Source organism: Vicugna pacos, chromosome X (genome assembly GCF_048564905.1).
Source record: "Vicugna pacos chromosome X, VicPac4, whole genome shotgun sequence".
Lineage (NCBI taxonomy): Eukaryota > Metazoa > Chordata > Mammalia > Artiodactyla > Camelidae > Vicugna > Vicugna pacos.
Window position 1 is genome coordinate 77,061,670 of NC_133023.1, and position 15,187 is coordinate 77,076,856.

General features: G+C 47.8%; 2 protein-coding genes across 8 annotated transcripts in view; both read left to right on the forward strand.

The window, feature by feature from the left end:
• Nucleotides 1-2,117: 2,117 nt before the first annotated feature.
• Nucleotides 2,118-15,187, forward strand: part of ARMCX1 (armadillo repeat containing X-linked 1) — a 39,237-nt gene continuing 26,167 nt past the window's right edge. For 3 of the 7 annotated variants that reach the window (XM_072956882.1, XM_072956881.1, XM_072956883.1), the window contains exons 1-5: nucleotides 2,118-2,262; nucleotides 2,765-2,834; nucleotides 3,579-3,656; nucleotides 3,991-4,074; nucleotides 14,007-14,188. The gene's annotated coding sequence lies outside the window, so the exon portion shown is untranslated. Of the gene's footprint in view, nucleotides 2,263-2,764; nucleotides 2,835-3,578; nucleotides 3,657-3,990; nucleotides 4,075-4,359; nucleotides 4,451-4,741; nucleotides 4,931-14,006; nucleotides 14,189-15,187 lie in introns of those variants that run through there. The other 4 variants (XM_072956884.1, XM_072956885.1, XM_072956886.1 and 1 more) reach the window with 4 other exon arrangements.
• On the forward strand, nucleotides 4,939-12,095 carry ARMCX4 (armadillo repeat containing X-linked 4). The gene has a single exon (XM_072956880.1). It carries the CDS (start codon nucleotides 4,939-4,941, stop codon nucleotides 11,761-11,763), a length of 6,825 nt encoding a protein of 2,274 aa, XP_072812981.1. The 3' UTR covers nucleotides 11,764-12,095.

Here is a 15,187-nt window from a genome sequence, read left to right on the forward strand (position 1 = left end):
GGGATATTATACTTATCATATAATAGATTTTGCCAAATAGCTCCCTGTAAAAAGATTGTATCAAGGTCGCATCACAGTATATTTGCCTCCAACAGAGTGAGAGAGTGCCCATTTCTCCAGAAACCAGTCAACAACATTATCAAATTTCTAAATTTTGACACTCCTAGCTGAAATATGGTAACACACAGTTGTTTCTATTTGCATTTCTTTGAAGTTGGGCTTTTTTTCATATGTTTTATGTTTATCCATCTTTTGTGTTTCTTTTCTGCAAACAAATCCATTTGCCTCTTTGACGCATTTTCTATTGGGTTGTTTATCATTTCATCAATGATTTGTAAAAGTTTTTAGATTATGACAAATTGGCTGTTTGACATCCTATGCTTATGGATTTTTAAAAATTTTACTAAAGTTTCAAATGTCTAAATATTTCCCTTTGGTGGAGAACATAAATTGGTCACCATCAATTGAGTTCTGAAAAGCCATTAGTAAGGTTCTATGAAACTCTGGGCTTCCTGGTCCACCTCCCAGAGGGGCCTCCTCGACACTGAGGCCCCTCACACAGGGAGCTTCCTGCTGGGGTGTCATATTTCAACATTCTAGAAAAAGGCTGACTGAAGGATCTATATTTAGAGTATGACTCCCTAGCAGGGACAGCTGGATGTCTGGGGACTAACTTCTGCATACTTTGTCCCTGAGTTCTGGGATTATTCTGAGGGGCTTGTAAGGGCTGTGCACTGAAATGGTAACAGAAGGCAGGGAATGAAAAGACCTCTTTCTCCTGGAGGCTGCTTGGGATCCTGTAAACTGTGCTTTTAGCGACAGAAAAATGACATGGATCTCAAGGGTGTTGCAGTGATTCAGTCTCCCACAGACCCTCCACCACTACCTCTACTGGAAGAGGCTGGACACTAGCCACTGCTAGGGGGACGCACAGTGCAAGAGTGACAGATATTGGAGATATCTCACTAGTGTTGTGATCAAATGAAACTGCCACCTGTTAAGCCTCATTTCCATCAGTGGGATAGCAGTTGGTCCCTCCCTGGGTGTGATGAGACTGATTTGATTACATGTTTATGTAAAATCCCAATAAAAACACCTTGAATGGGAAACAGGTTAATCTGGGAAGTCACTAGTTTTCAGGCACTGGGTTCATCAGAAGTTGGGTCTTCATTCCATCATCCAGGAGTCATCTATGAAGACGTTCTCAGACATCTGACACAAGATCATCAATAAGTTCAGCCAGAACTTCAAAAAGTTGTAAATCACTTGTGTAAAATTGCCAAGATTGGACAACTGAGTGTCTTTCCAATGATTAATTTATAGGTCACATTGAAAACCTACTGGTTTTTTTTAGGGAAATTTTGTATTTAAAATGTTAATAAGAAGGGGGTATAGCTCAGTGGTAGAGTGTGCTGTTAGCATGCATGAGGTCCTGGGTTCAACCCCCAGTACTTTCGTTAAAAAAATAAATAAAAATAAATAAATAAACCTAATTACCCCCCCTCCCCAAAACAAAAGATTCAATAAACTTCAAAAAAAGTAAAATGCTAATAATTATTAGTCTGTTTAGAAAGTTGTGAGATAGTTTATAGCAACTCGAAAACATTTTAATGTGGTACAAGATAATGTAAACGAATGAGTCTTCTGTTATTTTTAGGACCTAATTTTTAAATGTCGAACGAAAATGGCTTGACGACATTACAAAAACAATGAATGTGACGTTAAAAGGAACAAAAAGGAACAAAAATTAAAAAAAAAAAGAAAGTTAAGCCTCTCATTTCACTCTGCTTCCCCTCCCTAGCCCGTTTTGGTGCAGCAACGTACCCAATGGGAACATTAGTCATATAGTATAAGAGCCCTCAAAGAAGCAGCAGGAAAGGCTGGAGCCAAGGCTTGGGGTTGGATGGGGGATGCAGACCCTCCCTGGTAACCAGAGAAGGGCAAACTCCAACCGCAGGGAGGTGATGCCACTTGTGGGCCCTCAGATTGGAGAGGAGCGAAATGAGTGACGGGGCCTCGCGCACAGCTGGGTGGAGGGGGAGATCATGCGTGCGGAGGTGGAGGGGAGGGTCCTCTTGAACTCCCCGCCGGCTCGGGGGAGGGGGGTCGGAGGGCGAGCTCGGCGGTGACGCGAGGCCCTCACGTGACCGGGAGCTGCAGAGCGACGCAGCCTTCGGTGCAGTCGTCACTCCTGTCTGGGTACCAGCTCCCCCAGGCCCTGCGCGCGGCGGGCTGGCATCGGGCCCAGGGAAAGCGGAGCAGGTAAGGCCCCCGGGGCCCGCGCGCCGAGGCCAGAACGGCAGGGGATTGCGACCCCGGGAGCGGGTCCGGGGGTGGGGGACTAAGCGGGCTCAAGTTCCTGGAGCCTTCGCTCTCATTCTCCCGAGCCCTCCTCCTCCTTGCCTACGACTGTGAGGGGGAACCGTGGCCTTTGACAGGGCGGATGGTGTGGGGAGTGTCTCAAGAGGGAAATGCAGAGATTGAGATACCCCATCCTTTCTGACTGTAATCACTGACCACACACGTCCGCTCCTCTTCCTGCTCGCTTCCGTGGAAGGGACACGCCACGGTGGCGTTTGCAGAAAAAATGGTGGGCCTTAGTGACTGGACGGTGGGGTTGGTGCGGGTGGCGTCTGTCTCTCAATGTGGGGAGGGACGTTTGATAACTGGGTTCCTGAATCCAGAAAAGCGAGTTTGCGGATCTGTGTCCTGGTGTGCTGGTCCAAACACTCAGCGCCTTTACTCTCTTCTGTCTGACGGACAGTAGTTCGGTGTGGCACTGTTTGTGGAGAGGCGAGGGAAGGAGAGGAGAAAACCGCGCAGGATCTGCGGAGGTTAGTTTGGGCACGGGCACTCTCTGTGAACCGCTGAAGTTCTGTATGAATTCTCTATGACAGGAACTTAGGCGCCGCTATCTGGTTGGGATATGTGGTGGGGCTGCCTAGGGGACTTTCTCTAAACTGTGTTCCCAAGCTTAGGATTTTTAACTTAAATTGTATATTGAAGACCAGTAAAGATAGAAATTTTTCAATGGATTCTTTTATTTGCACTTCAGATAATATTGGGAAAATACAAATTGGTGTATCAAAGAATTCCTTTTTTTTTTTCTGGAGCTAAGCTTTGCAGGGGTGGGGTGGTGATTTTGCAGAAGCAAAAGCCTTCCCTCTCACACCTTGTCTTTTCTGCTGGTGACTCCTAGGGATGGGTTTAAAGGGAAGTAGATGGCAGTAGACTGTGTTCTAGAACATGGGATCTGGGGGCCTCCATCTTGCCTGAGGTTTTCCAGTTTTCCGTGCTTCCTCACCTGTCTGTACATCTTGGTGAAGGAAATGATGGACTTCGGGGAGAAGCCCTAGAGTCCTACAGGTGGTTTGAAAATAATTTGCATCTGTTCCTCCGCTTTTCCCTGCCTCCCTTTCCCATCCTGCCCATTTCAGTGATGGAGAAGCCCTAGGTTTTCCTTGCCAGAGAATGGGTCTCTAAATACAGTAAGGCAGGTTCTGGGACTCACATTTTAGGTGCTGGGATATCACAAACACTCAACATTCACCTTCTGCCTTTTCTCTGTTTGTTCTTAGGTCTTCCCATAGGCTGACAGCAGGGCTGTTTACCACTGAAAGCAAGGGAAAGTGGGAAACTGGCCTGGAACTGTGGAGGTTGGTGTGAAGCTGGGAAGTGCCTGGGGATAACAAGAGAGGGTGGGCACATAAGGTGGCTGAGAATTGAGAGGGTCTCAGTGGAGGGTATTTCCGCCTCTCCTACTAGATTTCCACAGTGTTGCCTCACCTCCCCCTCTCCAACTGACTTCAGTGCAGGAAATAGGAGGAATATTGGGAGGCTGGAGTGTGACTGAGAGAAGACTTGAGTGAAGGGACCATGAGATGGGACATATTAGCAAACTGGACATGGGCTCGGGGGTCAGGGAACAAGGTGCCTGTCTGTTCTGTAAAGGGCTCAGTCTCTATGACCTGTTTGTTTACTTGTCCATAGGTCTGTTGGCAGGCCTGCTGAAGGACTTGAGATCACTGGAAGGAAAGAAACAAGGAGGAAAGTATCCCTGATCAGTACAGACTGGTAAGAGGATGGGGACTGCCTGGGCAGATGTCTTGGGTGGGTTGGTGGAGACCAGTGTCCATTTAGTAGGGCCAGTGTCCAGACTGGAGGATCCTCAGCCTCTCCCTTCTCCAGCCACCTTTCCCACTATCCTTGTCACTTACCCTAGACCTTCACCTTTATTTTGGTAGAGGGAGTGGGGTAAACTGAAGGGGATAGAGAGGTAGTTCGCTAATAATTTATCTGTCACACCAAGAACAAAACCTCCACTCCGGTCTGTCCCTCCATCTGTCTGTCTGTCTCTAGGTCCACAGAGCTCATGAGTTTATAGATCTACTTTAGGGTATATCTCCGATCAAGAGAAGGAAAGAGGCGGAAACTGCCTTGATCACTACAGGTTGGTATGAGGGTGGGGACCTGTGGGAGTGGTGACTAGAGTAGGTCCAGTAAAAATCAAGATCTGAGGGCTTCTCACTCTCTACCATTCATAGTCAGCGCTACCATCATCCTTCCCACTGTTCATTTGGTGTAAGGAAACATGTATGGGAGTACCTTGGGGAAAATTGTTAGGGGAAGATGGGGAGGAGATAAAATAAGAGGGATGGAGAGACAACTTGCTAATCATCCTCTTCTCCCACCAAGACATCATTTCTACACTTTCCTGTCTTTCTGTGTATCTATCTGTATGATGCACAGAATTAGAAGAGAAATTTTAGTCCATTTCCTTCCTCCACTTCCAGGTCCACCTCCAGTGGCAGCTGTAGTGGCCTTTGAGTGGCTGAAGACCAGCGCCCTCACAGGCCTACACCCAGACCTACTACCCTCTTTTCCCAGCCTGATTGAGCCCCTCTGTACCTTGTTCGTGCCTTCAGCAGGGGTGATTACATGGGTCGTGTGGAGGTGGGCTGGGTGACTGCAGGACTGATGATCTGGGTTGGTACCTGCTACTACATTTATAGATTAACCAAGGGAAGAGCCCAGAGTGTGAGGAGACTCGCCAGAAATGGGTCCAGAGTCAAGATGGAGACTGTGGTTGGGATACAGAACCAGACCTTGGCCATGAATGAAGCCATGGCTGGGACAGAGATTGAGACTAGACCCAAGGCCAAGACTGGAGCAGAAACTGGAGCAGGAAGTGGGGCTGGGGCTGAAGTAGAGACTAAGGCCACTGCTAGAGCCAGAACCAGAGCCAACTCTCAAGTCAAGGCAATGGCTGGGGCAGAGACAAAGACCCAATCTGAGGCCAAAAGAGTGGCTGGAACAGTGGTCATGATAGAGGCCGTGACTCTGACTGAGGCCAAAACCAGTGAAGTGGCCATGAAAGAGGCAGTGACCCAAACTGACTCTGAGACTGGGAGAGTAGTTAGGAGAGAGGCAGTGACCCAGACCAAGGCTAAAGCTTGGTCACTTGTTGCTAGGGCAGAGGACAAGAAAGAAGCAAAGACCCAGACCAAAGCAGAAAGTCATACGTTGGCTGAAAAAGAGACAGAGATGAACAGAGTGATGGTGATACAAAATGAGGCCTTGGCAGTAACCAGGGAAGTGGCCAAGATGAGTGCCATAAACAAGAGTGGAATTGTGGATGAGACAAAGGCAAGAGCCGTGGAAGAGACTGTGAGTGTGGCCAAAACTCAGTCTGAGGCCAGGCCTGGTACCAGAGTTGATGCTAAGGGAAATTTTAATACCACATCCAAGGCAGAAGCTGGAGCAGACATGGGGTCCTGTGCATTGTTTCAGGCTGTTGCCAAGATCCAGGTTGATGATGGGCCTGGTACTGAGGTTGAGGCCAAGGGGAATTGGAAAACTGTGTCTCAGGCAGGGTCTGTGGCAGTCATGAGGGCTTCTGTTCAGCCTCAGATTGTAGCCAACGCCCAGACCGAAGCCATGCCTGGAGCAACAGTTGATGCTGGGGGTAATGTCAATGCCATATGTAAGGCAGGGGTGGGGGCAGATACGAGTGATTCTGCACAATCTCAGACTGTGACCAAGAAACAGCTTGAGGCAATGTCCGGTGCCAGGGTTGATGACAGGAGAAATACCAATGTCACATCTAGGGTGATGACTGGAGCTGACATGAGGTCTGCTGCTCAGCCTCAAGCTGTAACCAGTGCTCAGGCTGATGTTATGCCTGATGTCAGGATTGAGGGTAGAGGCAATCCCAGTGCCACATCTAAGGTGGAGACTGGAACAGACATTGAATCCTATACACAGCCTCAACCTATGGCCAATGTCCAGACTGATGCCTTGCCTGATGACAGGATGAAGGCTCAGGGCAATGCCAACACCAAGTCTACAGAAGGGGCTGAGACAGACACAAAGGCACAGTCTCAGATTTCCACCAAGAGCCAGGTTGAGGCCTTACCTAGCACTAGAGGTAAATCTAGGGGCAAAGCCAAAGGCAAGAGTAAAACAGGGGTCGGAACAGACGTGAAAAACTGTGAGCAGCCTCCAGCTGGGGCCAAGACCCAAGCTGATGTTTTGCCTGATTCCAGGGTTGACGGCAGGGGTGATACTAATGCCAATTCTAAGGCAGAGGCTAAGGTAGAACTGTGGGCCTGTGGTCTGCCTCAGGATATAGCCAATTCCCTGGGCGACGCCTTGCCTGGTGCCAAGAATAAGGTCCAGAACAATCCCAATGCTATATCTAAGTCAGGGTCTGGGCCACATACAAAGAGCTCTAACCAGCCTCAGGCTATGGCCAATACCCAAGGTGAAGCCTTGCTTGGTGTCAAGAATAAGGCCCGAGGCAATCCCAATGCTGTGTCTAAAGCAGGAACTGAGCCAGGCACAAAAGTCTCTGCCCAGCCTCAAACACATACAATGGGTTCTACTCAGCCCCAGGCTGTGGCCAGTGCCCAGGATGAGGCCTTGTGTGGTACTAAGAATAAGGTCCGGGGCAATCCCAATGCTGTGTCTAAAGCAGGGACTGGGCCAGATACAAAGAACTCTGCCCAGCTCCAGGCTGTGGCCAGTTCCCAGGGTGAGACTTTGCCTGGAGTCAAGAATAAAGTCCGGGGCAATCCCAATGCTCTGTCTAAGACTGAGACTGGAGCAGATACAAAGAGCTCTGCCCAGCCTCAAACAGATACAACGGGCTCTGCTCAGCCCCAGGCTGTGGCCAATTCCTGGGGTGAAGCTTCACCTGCTACTAAGAATAAGGTCCGGGACAATTCCAATGCTGTGTCTAAGGCAAGGTCTGGGCCAGATACAATGTTTTCTGCCCAGCCTCAAACAGATACAGCAAACACTGCTCAGCCCCAAGCAGTGGCCAGTTCTTGGGGTGAAGGCTTGCCTGGTGTCAAGAATAAAGTCCGAGGCAATTCCAATGCTGTGTCTAAGACTGAGACTGGAGCAGACACAAAGGGATCTGCACAGCCTCAAACAGATACAGCAGGTTCTGCTCAGCCCCAGGCTGTGGCCAGTTCCCAGGGTGAAGCCATGTGTGGTACCAAGAATAAGATCCGGGGCAATCCCAATGCTGTGTCTAAGGCAAGGACTGGGCCAGATACAAAGGGTTCTGCCCAGTTGCAGGCTGTGGCCGGTTCCCAGGGTGAAGCCTTGTGTGGTACCAAGAATAAGGTCCGGGGCAATCCCAATGCTGTGTCTAAGGCAGGGGCTGGGCCAGATACAGCAGATTCTGCCCAGCTCCAGGCTGTGGCCATTTCCCAAAGTGAGGTCTTGCTTGGTGCTCGGAGTAAGGTCAGGGGCAATCCCAATGCTGTGTCTAAAGCAGGGACTGGACCAAATACAACAGGCTCTGCTGCACTCCAGGCTGTGACCAATTCCCAAGGTGAGGCCTCACTTGGTGCCAGGAGTAAGGTCAGGGGCAATTCCATTGCTAAGTCAAAGGTAGAGGCTGGAGCATGTATGGTGGGCTCTGGGCAGCATCAATCTGTGTCCCATTCCCAGAGTAAGACCTTGTCTGGGGCAAAGGACAAAGCTATACCTAAGTCTGAGGCAGAAGCCACAGATGTCTCTGTAAAGCCCAAGGCTAAGGCCACGCTGACTTCTGAGAGTGAGGGTGGGGCAGGTACTCAGGCCTGCAGAAAATCTCAGCCTAAGGTCCATGACTATTACTGGAATGGGATTGGTATTGAGGACTGGATTGCTTCTGAGCGATGGATCAAATTTAGGTTTCAAGCTAGGGATGGCTACTGGGAGAATAGCATGTCCTGGGCTGATGATGAGAATGAAGCCAATGTTGAGTCCTGGAGTGGGGCTAGGAGTGAGAATGAGGTTGGTATTCAGTCCTGGACTGCAGCTGGGGACCAGGCCAATGGGGGGCTGTGGGCTGGGAATCACACCAGTGACCAGTCTTGGGCTGGGGGCCAGGCCAGTGGGGGTTACTGGGTAGAGGCTGGGGACAAGGCCGTTGGAGGGTCCTGGACTGTGGCTGAGAACCAGGCCAGTGGGAGTTCTTGGGCTGGCACTGGGACCCAGGCTATTGCAGTGCCCTGGACTGGAGGTCAGACCAGTGATAGTTCCTGGGCTGGAGGCCAAGCCAGTGGGCTGTCCTGGACTGGGGGAGACACCATTGGAGTATCCTGGGCTGTGGTTGAGAACCAGGCCAATGGAACATCCTGGGCTGGGACTGAGGGACAGACTAGTGGAAGGCCCCAGGATGGGGCTGGGATTCAGCCTAATGCAGGGTCCTGGGCTGCTGCTACACCTGGGAATGTGGTTAATATTGGGTACTGGGCTGTGGCTGTGGACCAGGCTACTGGAGGGTCCTGGATTCTGACTAGTGACCTGTCTGGTGGTGCATCCTGGCTTGGGACTAGTGATCTGTCTGGTGGTGGATCCAAGCCCAGACTTGAGGATCAGACTAATGGGAATGTGTCCTGGGCTGGGGCTGGGTTGGGGCCTGAGGATCAGTCCAGTGGAAGGTCCTGGGCTAACACTGTGGACCAAGCCAGTGGAGGGTCTGGGCTGGGGGCTGTGGATCAGACCACTGGTGGGTCCTGGGTTAGGACTGGAGAACAGGGCAATGAAGGGTCTAGGGCAGGGTTTGCAGACCAGTCCTGTGTTGGGTCCTGGACTGGCACTGGAAACCAGGCCAGTGAAGGATTCTTGATTGGGACTGTGGACCAGGCCAGTGGAGGTTCCTGGACTGCGACTAGTGATCAGTCTGGTGGTGGGTCCAAGCCTAGATTTGAGGACCAGGTCAGTGAAGAAGGGTCTTTGGCTGGGGCTGGTGGCCAGGCCGGTGGAGAGTCTAGGTCAGGACCTGAGGACCAGTCCAGTGGAGGGTCCTGGGCTGACTCTGGGGACCAAGCCAGTGGAGGGTTCTTGGTTGGGGCTGTGGAACAGGCCAGTGAAGGGTCCTGGGCTGTACCTGGGCATCAGGCTGGTGGTGAGGCAAAGCCTAGATTTGAGGATCAGTCCAAATCTGGGAGAGTGTCTTGGGCTGACAATGGGGGCCAGGCTAGTGCAGGGCCCAGGGACCAGTCTGTTGGAGATTCCTGGGCTGCCATTGGAGACCAGGCCAGTGGAGGATCTAGGCCAGTGCCCGAGAATCAGTCCACTGGATGGTATTATGTTTGCGGTGGGAGTCAGGTCAATGCAGGAGGGTGCTGGAGTGGGGCTGGTGGCCAGGCCATTGCAGGGCCTGGGCTTGGGCCCATGAACCAGTCAAGTGGCAGGTCCTGGGCTGGTACTGGGAGCCAGGTCAGTGGAGGGTCTTGGGCTGGGGCTGGGGATCAGGCTGGTAGCTGTCCCAAACCTGGATTTGAGGATCAGGCTAGTGGAGGAGGGTTCTGGTCTGGTGTTGAGCACCAGGCCATTGGAGGGTCTAGTCCAGGGCCTGCAGGCCAGTCCAGTGGTGGGTCCTGGGCTGGCACTGGGAGTCCGGCCAGTGGAGGGTCTTGGGCTGGGGCTGGGGATCAGCCTGGTAGCTGTTCCAAACCTGGATTTGAGGATCATGCCAGTAGGGGAGGCTCATGGGTTGGCACTGGGGATCAGGCTGGTGGAAAATCCTGGGCTGGGTCTAGGACTGGAAATGAGGCCAGTGGAGGGTCTAGCCTGGGGCCTGAGGAGCAGGCAAGTGGAGGGTCTTGGGCTAGGGCTGGAGACCAGCCCAGTGGAAGGTCTCAGGTGAGTGCCAAGACAGAGGCCAATGAAGGATCCTGGTTTGGGGCTGGGAGTGAGGCTAGTACAAGGTCCTGGTTCTGGAGGGGGGAAGAGGCTGCTATTGTGTCTAGTCCTGGAGGTAAAAATGAGGCCAGTAATGAATCCAGATCAGGGGTTGGAGAAGAGGCTATCATTAGTTCCAGATTTGGGGCTGAGGAGAAGGCCAATGTTGGGTCCTGGATCAGATCTGATGAGGCCGCCTGTATGGATTCCTGTGTAGGGGCTGAGGCTGGGGCTGGGATTGGGGTTGAGGCCAGGCAGGAGTCTTGGCTCTGGGATGGAGATGCAGCCACTACAGGGTCTAGGCTTGGGGCTGGGGAAGAGGCTGGCATGGGGTCCTGGACTTTGGCTGAGGATGTAGATGAGGATGAGCTAAGTAGAACTTCCAGCCCTGATATTGAGGAGATCAGTTTAAGGTCCTTATTTTGGGCTGAGAGTGAGAACAGTAATAAATCCAGATCCAAGCGTGAGAAAGTTGTTAATTTTGAGTGTGGGGCTGGAGGTAAGTCGAGCACCAAGGATAAGCTTCAGACTGCTGATGGAGTTGATGTAAAGTCTGGGTTCTCAGATGGTAATAAAAATAGAAGTGAGGACAAATCTGCACCCAAGACTAAAGGCAAAAAGTCAGCTGAGTCAAGAGTCACATCCGTGGTCCCTGGGGCAGGAATGGGATCATGGGCGGGAGCCATGATCTGGACAGAAATGAAATTTCCATACCAAAATGAGTCCTCCTTCCCACCTGCAGATGAGCTCAGAAAGCAGATCAGGTCTGGGGAAAAAACTCAGGCCTGGGCCTGCCGCTGTAAACGTGAAACTAATATGGATCCTCAAGAGCTTGAAAAACTCATCTGCATGATTGAGATGACCGAAGATCCTTCTATTCATGAAATAGCCAATAATGCTCTCTATAACAATCCTGATTGCCCACTTTCCCATGAAGTCATTCGTAATGCAGGTAGAATCTCAATTATTGAAAGCTTGCTCAATAATCCCTACCCCAGTGTTAGGCAGAAGGCTTTAAATGCACTGAATAACATCTCAGTGGCTGCTGAAAATCATAGGCAGGTTAAAACATACTTAAATCAAGTATGTGAAGACACCGTCACCTATCCCTTGAATTCAAATGTGCAGCTGGCTGGACTAAGATTGATAAAACACCTGACTATTATTAGTGAATATCAGCATATGGTTACAAACTATATTTCAGAATTTCTTCGTTTGTTAACTGTGGGAAGTGGAGAAACTAAAGACCATATTTTGGGAATGCTTTTAAATTTCTCTAAAAATCCATCTATGACAAAAGACTTGCTTATTGCCAATGCACCAACATCATTGATTAATATCTTTAGCAAGAAAGAAACAAAAGAGAATATTCTTAATGCTCTTTCACTATTTGAAAATATAAATTACCATTTTAAAAGAAGAGCTAAAGTATTTACCCAGGACAAGTTCAGTAAAAATTCTCTCTATTTCGTATTCCAACGACCTAAAGCGTGTGCTAAGAAACTTCGAGTCTTAGCAGCAGAATACAATGACCCTGAGGTGAAAGAAAGAGTTGAGCTATTATTAAGTAAACTCTGATTAGTTGTAATTTTCCAAACAAATTTGAGTAATATTTTGATTTTGCAGCCTGGAAGTAATGCACATTGTAAATTGCATTATAACTTCTAAACTGATGTTGCTTATGATGGTCTATAGCTGGGCCATTTTATGAACACCAAATGAATTCAAACTTGTACTAAAAATACATGTGTTGATTATTTCCTTGTCTGGATTGAGATATTTTTGGTATGCTTCATGAGCAGAAACTGAACTGATTCTTCATAAGTAAGGTAATCTTTGGTCCTTTGTGTGGACTTATGTTTATACATTTGAGACTTTATTTTTATGTCATCAATAAAGTTGTGTGTTTTAAGCAGAAAAAAGACATGTCTTTGTCTATAAATTTATGATCTATTTGGAAAGGCAAGATGTGTGTAAACAAAAGAATACTGACAAAACCTGAGAGCCTCTGATCGTTGCCAGCTGTTTCCTATTAGTTCTTAGAAGCAGCAGGAACTTCTGCAGGCAACAGCATTCAGGGAAAATTTTACAGAGGAGGGGACACTTAAGTAAGTTGGGCATGAAGGATAGGGTAAATATAGGGCAGGAGGGTACTGGAGGAAGGAGGAATGATGGGAAGAAAGGCATGGAGGTGGGACTCCTACCCCAGAGAGAGGAGGCTGGCCTGCCTAGTAGTGTCCTGAGAGGAAGTGATGGGAAATACAACCCAGCAGTTGGGTTGAGTCCGATTCATGGAAGATCTTCAGTTTATAAACTGAGGTGTCTGTGTATTACTCCACCCACCCCTGAGAGACACCAAAGCCTTTTGTGACCAGAGGAATAACAGAATGAACGGAAAATGATGTGGCTGACTTGTGTGCAGAATGGGTCAGAGTTGGGGTGGGGACTGGAGTGGCCCCTGGAGAGTGGAACACCAGTTAGGAAGTTACCACCACAGTTCAGGCATAGATGCTAAGGGCGTGAAATTTCACTGCTGGCCATGGGAGTGGTAAGGGGAGGAAGGAAGTGAGAGGCGCTTTGACCAAAGAAGTGCTGGAACCTATCCTGGGGACATACAGAGAGGGACAGTTTTATTTTAGGATCCTGAGGACATTTGATAGGAAAACATCCTCTTTCTTGTCCAGCTCTGGTATGTATGTGAGTGAATACATTAGTTATTATTTTGAAATAATAGGAAAACGTAATAGAAGAAAGAATAAATTTTCATGCTTCTATCATATTTCTTTTATAAAGTTGGTTGGGGCAGGGCCTTTGCAGAGTGCTCTTTGACCCAATAATTCCACTTGTAGAAATGTGTCCTTAGGAGATATAATTGGCTTGTACAAGGTTGTGCATCTTTGCACTGTTTTGAAGAGTGAAAAATCGTAAATGATCCATGTGCCTTGAAATAGGCACTTGGCTAAGAAATTAAGGTATGTCTACAGATTAAAGATTATTCGGCTCTTGAAAATGTTGATGGGCAACTGCACTTATTTGCATGGAAAAAATTCAGCATATAATCTTAAATGGGGAAAATAGGCTGCAAAAGCACATGTTATACTTTTTATGAAGAAAAATATATATTTAAATGATCTCCATATATGAACTTTGATGTGTATACTCTGAGAATGTGAATAATTCTCTGTGGATGTTAGATTAATGGGTAATTTTATCTGTTTTTTTTGCTCATCTATATTTTCTGATATTTATATAATAAACCAGGAATTTCTGCATAATTTACCAAAAGGAAATGGATGAATTCAGGCTAAGCAGCCCTGTCAATAACATTTCAGGGGACTAGAGTGAAAGTATAAATGGCGATTCACATATTTATGTCTGAATATTTGGAAGGCATAAGTTAAAATTTTAAAATAAATATTATTTAAATAAAACCATTAATAAAGGCATAACTGTTTGAAAATTTAAATCTTATTAATCGTTTTGACGTAAAACTTTTCTCAGTTCTAGCACTTGATGGTGACTAACTTTCCAGTGGAAAAAATGATGTCACACTTCTGAATTCTGCAATCTACTGCCCTAATCCTCCTTTAGGAATAAAGAGTTTGTTATTTCAGTTGCTAGGAGTGCTGCCAGCAGACAGCCCTCAGCTGTCAGCCCACTTCAGGTATTGACTGAGCCAGAGAGCCACCTCTCCCAAGGTCATACCTACTTCCTGAGGTACTTCACATTCAGTGACTGATCTACATGGGCTTCTTGCCCCATATGGGGCAGACTAACTTCTCCTTTTGTCCAATCCTGCTTCCTTTTTTTCCTTTCCACAGGTTTTGATCCCAAGAGCATTCCCTAATAAAAGCCCTTCATGCTGAACTCTGAGTCTTCTCTCCAGGAAGCCAACCCACAACAGTTGGTACAAGAAGAGATTCAGAAAAGCATACACTGTGATGAAATTTTGGAGATGGATTCCCCTGCTGCCCAGCTGGCAATGAGGACCCTATCATTCGTGGTAGGTGGAATAGATAAGCACATGGAATAGGTGGCAGAGGAGTTGTTAGCGCTTTCACTGGTGGTGAACTGGAATAGTACTGGTGGCTTGTGGTAGACCTTTGAGAAATATGTGAGAACTATTAAATATAAGGAAGGCCAGAATATTGGGTGGCTCTTGCTAAGCTTGACTGACCTCTAGAAAAAATAATGAAAAGCTGATATTGAAATCAAGCTTCAAAGAAAGTTAAAATCCCAACCAAGACAAGTCTGCTTGATCAGTGCTCTGGTTAGCAAGAAATGTGACCCTGACACATGGAATGGGGACATCTGGATTGATGTCCCTTATAATCTTAAATCCTCAGATTTTCCTGAACCTCTTGAGCATTCAGAATTATCCCACTCCTTCCTATTATGGGATAGTGCTTCACCTGACTTGAACATGCAGAATCCTTTCCTCTGTAAGATAATGTGTGTTTCCTGCAGAATCTGCCTCCACTTCCCATACCGACCACTGGGCCTATGTCTAGGGTTAAGTCAAAGCATAACTTCATTAGTGATGTGCTGGACCTCATAACAAAGGAAAAGGAATACCCAAAGAAGGAGCTGCAAGACCTAGCCAGCATGTTCTAGCAGGTGCTGAGGGAGTAAGCATGGGACTGAATTCTGAAGGCCTTGATCAGAGGAGCTGTAAAATATAATTGAATAAGGGAGAATTAATTGATTTGAGAGTTCTTTCCTAGATACAGGAGTTATCTCCTGTAAAAAATTAAAAACTTTTTGTACAATTTTTAAAGTTGCATACCATTTACAGTTCTTACAAATCGTTGGCTATATTCCCTGTGATGTATGATACATCCTTGTAGTCTATCTTACACCCAATAGTTTGTACCTTCCATTCCCCTACCCCTAAATTGCCCCTCCTAATCCCTAGTGGTAACCACTACTTTGTTCTCTATATCTGTGAGTCTGCTTGTTTTTTGTTATAGTCACTAGTTTGTTGTATTTTTTAGATTCTACA

Excerpts from the sequence above, each read along its gene's own strand:
- ARMCX4 (XM_072956880.1), top strand. The coding sequence starts at position 4,939 with ATGGGTCGTGTGGAGGTGGGCTGGGTGACTGCAGGACTGATGATCTGG.